At 39.6% G+C, this 14,622-nt stretch overlaps 1 protein-coding gene across 1 annotated transcript in view; it reads right to left on the bottom strand.

Annotated features, from left to right (window-relative positions):
• Positions 1-4,266: 4,266 nt before the first annotated feature.
• Positions 4,267-14,622, bottom strand: part of SCML2 (Scm polycomb group protein like 2) — a 75,884-nt gene continuing 65,528 nt past the window's right edge. The window contains exons 13-16 of the mRNA XM_054838167.1: positions 14,242-14,355; positions 8,962-9,243; positions 8,099-8,262; positions 4,267-6,575 (exon numbers count right to left, since the gene is read on the bottom strand). Of these exons, the coding sequence (XP_054694142.1) occupies positions 6,450-6,575; positions 8,099-8,262; positions 8,962-9,243; positions 14,242-14,355 (686 nt within the window). The 3' untranslated portion in view covers positions 4,267-6,449. The remainder of the gene's footprint in view (positions 6,576-8,098; positions 8,263-8,961; positions 9,244-14,241; positions 14,356-14,622) is intronic.

Below are 14,622 nucleotides of genomic sequence, written 5' to 3'. Positions count from 1 at the left end.
TTTTACATGTAATAAAAAAAGAGAGGAGGAATATATGACCTTTGAAATTGATCTCGAGGGGGTCTCTTTTTTTTTTTTCTTCTTCTTCTCTTTAAACCAAGCCAGCCTAACTCTACATAGCTTCAACATAGCAGAAAGAGCAGCAAAAAGATGAAGATGCTTGTAACTTTTAGAAAAGGCTCACACATCTAATGCTGGATTTAAATGTTCATTTTACTCTATTATGTAACTAGGTATCAAAGAAAAAAACTACTGCTATTCACTTTTAAAATGTGTTTTGTCATATGGTGCTGCATTAAAATAGACTACACTCTATAGGTGACAAAAGGAAGACTGGGGAAAATGTGGGCCCACTGCTGAATGAGCTGGGGGTCCTCGTTACACAGGACACAATCAATGCCACCTTTGCCTCAGCCTCTACTAGCAAGAGCGGCCTTCAGGAATCCCAGAAACCGGGGGGAAAGGCTGGAGCAAGAATGATGGACCCCTGGTGGAAGAGATTCAGGTCAGGGAATACTTAAGCAAACAGGACATACCTAAGTCCAAGGGGCCTGATGGGATGCACCCACGAGTGCTGAGGGAGCTGGCTGATGTTATTGTGAGGCCACTCTCCATAGTTTTTGGTCGATCAAGGCGAACGGGAGAAGCGCCCGAAGACTAGACAAAAGCAGATGTCACTCCTACCTTGAAGGAGGGCAAGGAGGAGGACCCAGGGAACTACAGGCCACTCAGCCCCACATCTGTCCCTGAGGAGGTGGTGGAAGAGCTAATGCTGGAAACCGTTTTCAGGCACATAAACAAGATGACGATCATCAGTAGTCAGCATGGCTTCACCAAGAGGAAGTTAATGCTTGACCAACTTGATAAAATTCCATGATGAAACTACTGGCCTGGGGATGAGGGGAGAACAGTGGATATTGTCTACCTGGACTTGAGGAAGGCCTTTGACACTGTCTTCCGTAAGATCCTCACAGACAAGCTGTTGATGTACGGGCTGGATGAGCAGACGGCGAGGTGCATAGAGCACTGCCTGAATGGCCGGGCCCAGGGAATGATGATCAGTGGCACAAAGTCTAGTTGGAGGCTGGTGACTAGTGGAGTACCTCAGGGGTCACTACTGGGTCTGATCCTGTTTAACATCTTCATTAATGATCTGGATGAAGGTGCAGAACATACCATCAGCAAGCTTGCAGATGATGTCAGGCCAGCAGGAGTGGCTGATACACCAGAGGGTCATGCTGCCATCCAGAGGAACCTCCACAGGCTGGAGAAATGGGTGGACAGAAACTTCCTGAAGTTCAACAAGGGGAAGTGCAAAGTCCTGCAGAGGAACAACCCCAGGCACCAGTACGTGCTGTGGACCACTTAGCTGGAAAGCAGCTTGGCAGGAAAGGACCTGGGATCTCCTGGTGGACACCAAGTTGACCATGAGCCAGCAACATGCCTTCGCTGCAAAGGTGGCTAATGGTGCCCTGGGCTGCATGAGGAGGAATGTTGCCACAGGTGGAGGGAGGTGATCCTTCCCTTCTCCTTGGCACTGGTGAGGCCACACCTGGAGTGCTGGGTCCATCTCTGGGCTCCCCAGTACAAGAGAGACATGGACATACTGAAGAGAGTCCAATGAAGGGCCACAAAGATAATGAAGGGATTGGAGCATCTCTTCTGTGAGGAAAGGCTGAGAGAGCTGGGACTGTTCAGCCTGGGGAAGAGAAGGCTCAAGGGGGATCACATCAATGTATAGAAAGACCTGAGGGGAGGGTGCAAAGATGACAGAGCCAGGCTCTGTGCAGTGCCAGGACCACAGGCAATGGGCACAAACTGAAACACAGCAGGTTCCCTCTGAACATCAGGAAACATTTTTTCACTGCAAGGGTGATCGAGCCCTGGCACAGGCTGCCCATGGAGGTTGTGGAGTCTCCATCCTTGGAGATATTCAAAAGCCATCTGGCCATGGGCCAGGGCAACTGGGTCTAGGTGGCCCTGCTTGAGCTGGGGTGGGATGTATCAGATTACCTCCAGAGGTCCCTTACCAACCTCAACTAGTCCTCGATTCTGTGACACACTCCTCAACTCTTACTTAGAATGGGGCAGATACAAGACAAACCCAGAAACACAAAAAGCCGGAGATACAAAACCTGCTATATTTAATTTGAAAACCCTCACATCTATGCTGAGCAGTATTTTTGGTTTTCCCTGTAGCATTGCTTTCTATACAGCTTTCTATGCATTCATTACTTCCAGTTACTATTGTAAGTCTATTATAGAAAAAGCTTTTAAAAATTATATATTTTCAGAGTAATTGGTATAGGGAACCATGCATAAAAGTTTCATACGTGGTCTAGACCAAAAAACCAAGCAGACTTAAGATAATCTTTGACAATGCAGAACAGAAAAAACCCCAGTCAGCTCAAACTGGAAACAGAATAAATAGTATAACACAAATTATCTTAAAACAGTGACTACCAGCCTCTGCTTCAAGTTGGCTGGACACAGGCTGCTCTAACTCCTTGATTCTGGACAACAGGCCATTTAATTTAAAAACTATTTACATTACAGATTCACATATACATACATATGAATAGACTTTCATGAGTTACTCATCTTTAAAGGAAAACATGATCCTAAGTTGGCCCACTGGAATAATACATGAATAGGAAAAGGCGACTGGAGCCCTCTGAGTTAAGCGGGAAGCTAAACTATTAATTCAACAGCATACCCATGTTTCAATCCTCTGAATTTCTTCTCCAATTAAAGGAAAGACAAGCACAAAGAACCATGTCGTTTCACGTGACCAGGTTCAAACTTCAAGATTTCAGTCATCCTTACCCAGGGCTTCATTTTCCCCCTACAGGAATACTCGAGATACTCCAATGTAGAATTTTTGTATCATATTCATGGCATACATAATCACATAAACAGACTGACATAAAACTGTCACCGGCATCACAGAGAAGGTTAACATTGCTTTTGAGCAAATTATATCCCTGAGTGACTGGAAAGGAAGAAGAGTTTCTACAAATACCATGAATACTCAGACGAACATCTTTGCCCATGTCTACTGCCTGAAGTAAAAAATGGCGTGCCTTTGTTAAAAGCAACAGAAAAAGGAAGATGCTCCATCCTTTGAGCATACATTTATAACATGATGTCACTGTCTTTCACTGTCATTCCTGAAGAAGTCCTACAATATGTATACAGCCACAACAAACTTGTTAGAAGTGCAGTCATGTCAACCGCAACATGCAATCGCCCTGCCATACAGCACTCTTCAATTTCAATATTGCATAGGTCTTCTGCGACAAGAATTGAGAGAGCTGCTAGTCCTCCCAGGCAGCAGTATTTTAATTTCAAACAGAAAAGGTCTTATGATGTACTGAAGAGTTATGGCACTGTCTTGCAAGACAACTGAAAGATACAGAACCAGATAAGTGGATGAATCCCTGTTGATAGAAAAGCAACTCAGCGAAACAAAGAGAATATATCATGCCGTCATCTATATCAAATACGCACCAAAAAGATATTCAGTATCTTTTGAGAGATGTCAGATGCAAAATACCTCTGGACTATTGTCACTACCAACTTGCAGGTTCCACAATTTGCCTGTGAAGGATTTGAGGTTACCGTTAATCCAATGTAAAGTTACTTCTCAAGCACAGGCTGATTGCTGCCAACAGCCACCGAAACAACAGGCTTCTCTATCATAGAAATAAGAAAGCATCAAGCTACTGCCGTTAGCTGCTGTGATTTAAAATACTTCAAGTCTTCATCTCAACACAGGACAAACAGGTTTTATCAGTCTCTTAACCTCAGTGGTTATATGAGAATTCCGTGAGCTGTAAGCGGCAAAATGGTATATGCAAAACGAAATAGTTGAACATACTCCTAAGTTGTTATTTTGAAAGCATAGATCAACCCAAGTTCAAACATTAATTGCTTCAGATAGACAACGTTGGAATGATTTTACCCTTTTGATTACAACTTCCTTACATCAGGTGTTTACATGAACTGTCAAGAACTGCCAAATGCCAGATAAGATAGCTACCCTCGCCTACGCAAAGAGTGCCCAGACATACACACAACGTCAAACAAAACGGACAGTTACAACAATGAACAAACTATTTTATTTTTGCTGATAGATAAGAACATCCCATTGAAAATAAAGAATAAAAAATATATTCTGCTACAACGCTTTGAACGTTTGAATCTCAACGCTATAGCACACGGTGAAATTCTAGTACATCACAGTAATCCCTGTGCACACGGGTGCACAGAAAGCCTTGAACAAATATTTATACCCATAACAGTGCCATGCACAAACATGGCATTCCATAAAGGCCAAACAGAAAATTGAAATATCTTTTCTTTTTTTTTTTTTTAATGCCAATGGCAATGTAAAAAATGAAAACTGTTTTCAGTCAATTACTTCCACTTAAATCGTATGAGAGCTTTTTATGCTAAAGAACTCTGAGATTCAGCATAATAAAGCATGGAAGAAGTAAGGTATAAACAATATACTGAACACGTGGGGCATGATGTTTTCCTCAAGATATAACTAACTTTCATGTGGTTACACCAACAATCAAGTCAGTATTTTCCTAATACAAAGAGAAAATATTCTGTTTCTCCAATCAACGCTCTGACCTTTTCTTACTATAAAGAGCATGCTCATATTATTCATCTAAATATACACGCAGCACAAAGATATGCAAAACAAATCAATATAGATAACTTTTAGTGTCAAATGTTTAATGATGTAATAATAATAACAATTCTCAAAGTCCAAATGACTTGCTAAATTAAAATTGCATTGCAGTCAAACTAACAAAATACTTGGACACTTGTGAGCCACAAAATTTATTATTTTGCAGCAGTATCTCTGCTGAAACCTGAGGAGTCAGACTATTGGTAAAGCAAGGCATTTTCAGAAAAGGAATTTGTAAAAAATACATTTATACTATATGCTTTCATATAAAAAGGCAATAAGAAATATAATAAAACCTACCATTTTAGGACTACACCTTCCCTAGCAAATAGTTTTTATCACTTGCACTATTACATACAGTACATTCAGTTTCCTACACAGAAAGTATATTTTTTTGTCCCTGATGTATATTACAATTGGCAGTGACAACAAACTGCTTTATTATCACCACTCATTCTTACAGCTTATACAAACAGCACCAATTTTACCCAAAAAAAGGCTTATCGGTTACATAGTAGCACTTCCTTATAGGAAATACAAGCCCAAAACATCGGAACCAAATGTGTCTTTCCAGAAATACACCAGAATATATGGCTCAGAGTTAAGGGATGAATAACCAAGAGTATTGCATAGTACAGGGATCTCACCTGTATGAATAAAGTCACCCTTTGATTGTTTGTCACCTTCTGACTCCAAGAATGGACAACAAATTAAACAGGTGCTAATGAATATGAAAGTAGTACACAAGTAAATTTACTGGTAAAAAAAAACCAACAAGAAATTGTACAGTTCTCTCTGGCACAGTGCAAAGTACACATTTAAAAAACTGAATACATATGTACAGTGTGTATGTATATTTTTATATATATATATAGTATGTATTTCCCTGACACGTACACGTGTATATATAAAAAGCATGAACACACATATCCATGCCAAGCTTGGCAAAAAGATGGAATGTTTAAAATGTGGGTGCGTTGTTCCAGTTAAATCAGTCTGTCCCAGAAATGGCTGTTTATACAGTCAATATGCCCTTCCATGAAACAGAAATATTTATAGCCTGCATAAATTGACAATATACCGTACATTTGTCCTCATAACTTACCAAAGGACTGATAATCATACTTTATAAAAGCTTATATTTGTATTAAGCCCTGTCCTCCATAAACCTTTCCTCCCCACACCTCCCTCCCCCACGACCAATTCATATGGCTATTCCCTTTATGGAAATCTAGGAAGAATAATCTAGAATATACTAGAGTATTACTCTGCTGGAGGACCAGACACAGCGTTCACTAGAAATGAGATCTTCTGTTTTATATTTTGCTTGCAATATACAAGATTACAGCCACCCCAGAAAATTATTAACACCTGATGCTGGTTTGTTTTATTATTTTCCTTTGGGATTCAGCTGTTTTGGTTCTGAATATGAACAGGTTGGCTGAAGTCTGTAATAGGGAACGCACTTTGCAGGATTCGGAGAGTGCTGTTACCCAACCTGCCTGCCCCCAGTACGATCAGCTGTCCTTCCCTACAAACTTTCGTAAATAGTTTGCAAAATACTAGAATGTAATACAGATTTCCCCCTCCACCCTTATCCTGAATGTCTTTTTTTTTTTTACATTTTGAGAGCACTTTCAAAAAATAAAGATGATTTATATCAGCAAATAGTTTCAAATAAAGGCGATGGCTGTGAACCTGAGAGCTTAGTGTGATACGAGCACACATATGGTGGTATCCCCCTTGGCTAGTACTTCCCTTGCTTAAGTCTTTCAATGTGGTAGCACAACTTCAGGGCAGGCCCCAGCTTCAGTCCCATATATTTCATTATCATATCACTCCTCAGTAACAGTAGTGCCTTCCCATCAATTTCCTGCAGAAGGAAGAGAATAAACATGACATACAACTACTTTAACAAGCTGCATGATAAAACTGGAAAGTATATTAAATTTTTACTGCAGTATAAACAAATATATCTACTATATATAAAACAGTAACTTAGTACAATTTGATATTTACAGACGGCCACTGAAATTCAATTTATTTTAGTATTTTTTAAATGTATGATTAAGGTATTTGAGATGCTAAAGAAAGCTATACTAAGTAAAAGAAACTGACCAAACGGCCCTCAATATTAGGTACTAGCTGGGAAAAAAAGTGAATGGGTCAAGGGTGGGGGGGGAGGCGGGGAAAGCTGCAAAGGAAGGTCCGTGCAGTTAGAGATTAAATGATCCAAGCACTGAGGCCTTGCACTGAACCTTGAACACAGCTGTGGGAGGATTCTGGCATGCGCATGCCAACAGTCACACGGAGGAAGGGGTTACAGACCATCTAAATCTGTGAAATAAGACAGATCTATGTCCAGGTTAAACCAGACAGATTGTTAGGATCAAGACCAAGGACGACTTAGATTTCAACTGCCTGGTTGAGAAGCTGCTGAAATGTGACAGTCCTAAGCTCTTAGTAGCATTACATACTCTAGACAGGCAATTAGTTCCTTAAAACACCATAAAGAAAACCACTCTGTCTTATTTTGTTTTAAACATAAACCTGACAAAACAAGTGACATTTAGTCTTGTTACACAGCTAAAAATAAAATGTAAGACAGGAAGCTCTCTTAAAAGTTATTTTGAGTTTTCCTTCCAATCCAGCTTACTGTGAGATTTAACTGTCAGTAGAGGCTGGTGCAAAACAAGGGTGAAACACTACTAAAGAGAAAGCCAACCTCGTTTTGGAAGGCCACGTATACAACAAAATAAGAAAGTGGCTCTTTGCTGAGCAACCCACCATAGAAAAGGACAGTGAGAAGGAAGAGGGGAGACCGAAAACAGTACAGAGAAACTGACACTTTATCTCTCTAAATGCAACATCTAGCTAGATCTTATGAAACCCTACACATTGTTTTTCAAAACAGATGAATTCAACATTTCAATTGATTCTCTGAATTTTAGTATGAATGAAAACGTGTAAAGCTAGCGAGGCATAACAGCATCTCTGCTTCGGGATAATCAGTCTCCAAAGCAGACTATCAGAGAGGTGTCACCTGTGTTGGCCAAATACCCCACACTGTACATGAGAATGCCATCTTCTCTAGCGGTACCAGGGATGACAGGGGTGCCATTGATGCTGGCCATTAGAACTCGGATACTTCCAGTATTGGCATTATGCCATGCAAGCTGGAAAGCAGCGGGCATTCACTTTAGTCTAACAAGACTGGAACACAGAGAAAATATACTGCAGGAGTTGTTTCAGGTGGAAAACTAATTTTCAGCCTCCAATATATGAGTAGAGTCTATTCTACCTTCAATTGCAAATAGAGCAATAAACAGGAAAGCTGTATTTTAAGAGATTAACATGACACACAATCTAGTAGAACAGAATGGATATGCATCATACGTGTCTCCTAAAGAGTTCTGCATGTGGAGCTAGTGCTTGTGGATCAGCTTCTTTCACAAAACGCATTACTTCTTCTATTGACCAGGAGGAAGGATCCTTATTCGATATTCTTGAAGGTTCTCTTTTTAGTGAATTCAGATCCGGTCCAGTTGTGGAACTTGCAGCTTTTAGTATAAAAAAATTGTGAAAGGAAGAAGTATCACTAGTCTATACAGGGATAATACATTTCGTTTTATGTAAGACATTGTTTAATATTAATGTGTGGCTTTTATTACACATTCTTTGCAATAAATTAGAATGAAAGATGTTTTATTTTCCTCCAAATATTATTGAACTGTTCCATTTGTCTTTAAATGCCTTATATAACTGCAAATACTTACAGCAGCATAAACATCAGCACTATGCCATACCTAGAGGGATTAAGTTCAACTTATACTTGGCTCCTGGGTCCCAAGATGCCATTAATTGGGAACGTGGCAAAGGCAAGTTAAGCCGAACAGAGGAAGGGACAGGACCCTATCCCTGTATTTCAGCACCATGGTAATAGTTGATAAGATGCTCAGGAACTGAGCTGCATATAGCTAGCCCTCTCCGGTCTGGCTTGCTGCAGGGTCCATAACAGCAGTGAGAGGAAAGTGCAGCAGGCAAGACCCCCCTGGCTTGCACCGCAGTATCTGTTCTAACAGGCTTAAGTTCTGCATTTACAGTTACGTTAGCAAGCCCGACAAGCTCGGCAACAGCACCACATTTCACTCCACATGCAAGCTTTTCTATGGCAAAGACCTTCTTTATTCATCACTCACGGACTTTGTCTGTTAATAAAAGCAGTTACATATTTTGGAAAGTTTAGTTATATAGCATACCTTCAATCCGCCTCTGTATTCGATTCCTACTAACTTCATAGCAACCGCTGCTCCCAGCAGAGCTCAAGGACAGCCTGCACAGGATTGGGGCTGAATTTGAGGTAGCAGTCACTGGCTGAAGGGAATTTCTGTAATATGCTGCACCCCCTGAAGCACGATATTCCATGGAATTTCGACGAGTCGGGCTTGAGGCATTTACAGAATTAAGTGCAGAATCCATAGAGTCCTCAGAAAATCGGTGTTCTTTGGAAGTACTGTTTTCTTCTATAGGTAATGTTTCTGCTACACAAAAAGCAAGTATCAGTATGTTCAAAGTGATGCACATTATACTTTTGTTATTCAACTCCTTGCTATGTTCTCTTGAAGATAGTGACAGATTGTAAGCCTGTTAACAAATCTCCTGTGAAGCAATCACTGCTGCTGAATGTTTGTCCCTTTTCCTCAAGTAATCATTGGGCTCTTAGTGTATTTTTAAAACATTTTTTGTAGCAAAAGATTTAATATGTCAAGTTTGAGACAGTCTTCCGTAAATCATTTCAGCTGTATTTGTAAAATATTATGAACAGGGAAGTGACAGAGGAAGTTTTTTTGGGTAAAATTGTCTGATGTTAATATTGATACATCAAGCAACCTTAGTAAAGCATTTTCATTACCTTTTTTAAAACATATTCTCAAAAAGCTAACCATTAAGAGTATGTTACGTTTATCTTGCAAGAAATTTTTAAGTAAAAATTCTCATGTTAACTAACAATTGTTTAATTTGTTCTAAACAGCAGAGGGAGTCACTAACTTCATAAACAAAAGAAGTGGACAATTATCATCTATATATCCCAGTATGTTCAGACACAGAGGCCATGATTAAAAATTGAACAGGTTACAGGCAAAGCCACAGAAGGCTGCAAGTGCCAGCTACGGCACACTAACGTAACATGTTGTGACCACAACGCTGTGTCTACATACAGTTAGTTCTTCGCACAGGGCAGGGTCTAGGAGCACAGGCTCTGAAAAGCTAAAGACACATGTAAATAATTGAACATACTGAGCAAGTAGAAAAAAAAACTCAAAAAATCAGGTCTCAGGAAGGGAGTATAACAGCATTCCCTTTTTTAGTTCTTATCACTTATCAGCTAATTTCTACTCTGCAAAACACAAACAACACGCGCTTAGAAGGCTTGTGAATTTTTAGACCCCCGTCAATACTGTTTCTAAGCCAAATCAGCAGAGTTCAGCGGGTCCCTCTCCCTGTGCCATGAGACAGGAGTTTGCTTCATTACTGAAAATTCTACTCTTGGTCAACCAAATTCAGGTCTGATTGGGAGAAACATGCTATGTGAGGGAAAAAAACCCCACCAAATCAATGAGTACATCACTCCACTCTCTAGTAATCATACATATTCTTCTTTGTTTGCAAAGGCCAGTATCTAGCCCAGGAAAGAAGTTGGAAGCATGATCTACAAATCTGTATGAAACAAATGCTGCTTTGGCAGGAGAGTTAAGAGCTGGAAAATATAGCTAACAGGTTCACAGAAGTGTAAACCCCACACTACCATCTTGAAAATTACTCTAGTGAAGTTATAAAACATATGCTAGTGAAGCAGCATATTCTTTGGGATAAGAACTGGTATGTTCTGTGAAACAAGTTCCTGAAATAAGCTTTTTACTACCCTTCTTATATGACAACTTTCAAGAATTTCTTGGGCTAATACCCAATTAAAACTAAAGGAAGAATGTTTTCCTAAAAAACCCAGCGAGCTTCTCAAGCATGTTTTCAACTTGTTTCATGAAGTCTTTGGTTCTCTGCTGAAACCTGTTTAAAAGTGGAGTGCAGTGAAGAACTATTAAGTGTATTTTGGTCTTTGGACAGCATAACCCTGAAAGGGAACAAAGGCACTTCGAGAGCCAGCTCCCTACTTAGTGAATTCGATAAGGCAAGATCTGCAAGATGATGTATCATCTTTTACTAAATTTGATAGTTGTGGAATAAAGCAGCTTTTATGGACACCAGCCCTTCTCTTTCACGTAGACAATCCTCAAAACAATCACTGCAAAATTTTCCAACTTGTTAGACTTGAATCACAAAAGCAAAGAAGTGGCTACTGAGGTTTTCAAAGAAAACAAACAAGAAAACTAACTTCTTCGCATTTGTCACCTCTAAGTAGTTGCAGCAACTTACCAAAAAGAAAAACAAAAGCCATCATTCTATAGAATTTCAGAGAGACTTTAAGAGATGTAGTCAGTGATACGTACTATAAAATTAAAGGGTAGCCAACCAAGGGAAAATTAGAACCGTAGAGAATGAAACCACTAACAGAAATCTCAGTCCAAGACCAAAAGGCAGAGGTGACACTTTAAATAGTTACAGCAAAGCCGTAGGAAGGGGCCTGAGGTTTAACTGACTGAACCTGTAGATTCAGATTTCAGAAGTCTTGAAAGGTAGGATGAAACAATGGAGACAATACTCCCCATCAGAAAGTTTCAACTACAGTGTTTTAGCATATATCAGCCAACTCCATGTAATGTCTTACGAAGAAACTTTTTTGTATTTATAGTAAACAAGCAGAAGTCCCAAATATAGTTTTTTAAAAATAATTGTTTTACATAATCCTCATTAAGATTTCTGAAGACACAACAATTTTTAAAATTGACTGTATTACAAAAGAATTTAATTGTATTTATTCCAATTATATCCCAGCTTTCTCTCTGATGTTATATACCCTAAAGCAAGCAACAGTAAATAGGGCTGGGAAAGATCAACTCTGCTTTTTTTTCCCAAGATACCAGCATTTGAATTTATCTTACTGTAAATTCTCAATTCGCATACACAAGGCAGAAAAGCTGGCATATTTCCCAGGGCCATCATCTTTTAGAGAAGGCATTTCTGTTCAGCAACTATAATGTCCAATCCACTTCCCTTTCCATCCATCTAGCTTCTCTACAAAGAAAACGCAGCTGCAATCTTGTCAAAAATGTGGTCAACTGGTGCGACAGCTGATTCAAAAATCGGTGTCTAGCAAATGGAGCTTTGCAATCCATGAAGCAACGAATGACACACTTCTCCTGCCTCGACGTTTTGAGCAGTTGTGAATAACAGTGGTATAGAAAGAGACGGGAGTTTCCACGGCAGAATGCCTGATTTCTGGGTAGATTAATAAAAGGCCAATAAAAGGCCTTATGTTTCAAATGTAAGGATGACAGACTGTTTAAACACTGAAGGCCTTAGCAGGAATCAGATGTTTTGTTTTCTTGAAGCTCCTCTGGGAATTGGAAGCCAGTTGTTCTCCCTCATACAGAACAGGAATGATGTAATTGGCCACAGTAGTAAGAACACTCTGTTTGCAGGGGGAGGGAGACTGAGTTATTCCCCACCCCCCCTCCTTTATCTTTCATAACTTTAAGAAGAAACTGTTAGTGAGCAAGAAAGACAGCAAAATCTGCAAAACATAGCCCTGAGCAGATCAGAAGGAAAATGAGCTGTTTGAAAGACCCTTTCCCACAATTATTCTATTTTGCCTTCAAATGATATTTCAAAACAACTATTTCAAGACAACTATGTCTCAATGGAACCAGAACTTTTTGGGGGCAGATCTTTCTTGCTAACCAACCCATGACTGACCGCTATAAAATTACCTCCAGATTTTCAGCAGAGGACATTGCCCTAATGGGAAACACACAACACCAGAGAACACTTTGCCTCTTGCAATGCACAGAGTACAAATTCAAACCTCTGAAACCATGGCAAAACACTTTAATTATTTTTTATCCAAGTAACTGCATCTTATAATGAACTACTAATCTTAAAATGTATTTTAAGGAGCACACTGACTTCATCTGTAAAAGGGATCCATTAGTAAACAAAGATTAAAAACTAGTATGTGCATGCATGTTTACTTTGAGGAAGATTTCTTAGAAGATAATGCAGATCTACTCCAACATTTGTTTTGCTCCAACTGAAACAACTTCATTTGAGTACATTAAGTGCTCTACACTTATTAAGTTACCTACCAGAAATATCTAACTTAGGTGTACAATATACCTGTGGAATTAAGCCATTACTTCTTTTGGAAAGACACAGAAATCAATAATCAATGCAGAACTGTATTTTCTGCTGATGTAATATAAAAAGAACTGAATATGCTACATATATATAAAATATTAAGATGTGCCATTTTAAATAAGCTATCATTTTGAACATTTTAATTTTGTATCCTTTTCTACTTTAATTGTAGTCCTATGACTTTTTAATCTGCAAAGAAAAACAGATCATTCTGTCCCCACTGATGCTAACAGACACAAATGACCCCAGAATCTTCAAAAAGAAGAAAAAAAATATGAAGGAAGAAATAACTAATCCCTGTCATATTTCAAAAAAGCTTTTGGAAATGCTATGCAAATATCTCGCAAGAAGAGAAAGTATGTATCAGATGGGATGAGTCAACATCAACAAGCTACCATGGCTTAACCAGTTAAGCAGCAGAGTAAAAAAACCCCGTATTTTCCTAAGTCTCTCTCTCACCAAGGTTTAAACCTCGATGCTTTACTTCACATCTGAGGCAAACTAAGACTAGACACAGCTCAGCTGCGGTGCAGGAAAAGGTGCTATTTATCAGTGAGCTAAATCTATCTAACAGCCAGCTGCCACAGGGAGGCTTCACTACATCCCTGGCCACAGCTGCATTTTATTCAACCCTTCCCTGTGCTCATCCAAGTCCACAATGAGTCAGTCCAGAGAAGTAAACTGCAAACCACTCTTCGCTTCAGCAAAAGTGTTTTCTGTGCTTTTGCTCACTGGTTCAGCTCAGCACCCAGCCGGGGGGGTTGGGACCTGCTGCAGGGACAAGGAAAGCAGGAGCAGCACAACTTTCAGTGGCAGCTAGCCTTAAACTCAGCTGAATTGAATCATCAAACTGCACTCTTACTCACTTAATGGCCCCAGCCTAGAGTTATTAAGAGTTGCTTCCATTTTATCTCCTAATTCATTTTGAGGCAATTGGTTTTCTGCTAAATAGCCATATATGAAGCAGGAGGCTTCATCCATCACCTATTTGCCTGAGCTCCTTCACAAAAAAGGCTAGCAGGTTTAGGAGAAGGACTGCTGGAACTTGCAGTAGATCTTCCCTAAGTGCAAAATCTGTGCCAGTGATCAATAATTAACATACTTTCACCCTGACCTGTCAAAGGCTAGAGACAAACCAGACACATACATTGAACTCAGTCCTTTTTAACTGGAAATACTGAAACCATAAATAATCCTCATATATAATCCCGATGTAATATAATTACCTTCAGATGGATGAGCATCATTTCTGGGAAGCTTAGGGGAAAGAGGAGCAGTATACGGTGGAGAGTCCTGAGAGTATCGTTTAGCACTCCTGTTTTCAGGTATTTCTTCTTTAGCTGTGAAGAGGAAAGTCACCACCTATTACTCTAGCATAAAGCTGCTCATGGGGAAAGTCCAGGGACAAAAGCAAAGACATATGTCAGCCATTCACCAGGTTACAGTTCAGTTTCTTGTGTCACACACTTGGTCAAAACTACAGCTTAGTTTATACTGTCATCGCCCAAGTTACCTTCACCGTGGCTACTTTTCTGAAAAGAGTTAAAACTCATTACTTTCATATGATAAACAGAATTATAAACATAATTTCTCCATTGAAAAAGGGG

The sequence above is a fragment of the Grus americana genome, chromosome 1, assembly GCF_028858705.1.
Source record: "Grus americana isolate bGruAme1 chromosome 1, bGruAme1.mat, whole genome shotgun sequence".
Taxonomy (NCBI): Eukaryota; Metazoa; Chordata; class Aves; order Gruiformes; family Gruidae; genus Grus; species Grus americana.
This window is presented reverse-complemented; position numbering and strand designations above follow the sequence as displayed.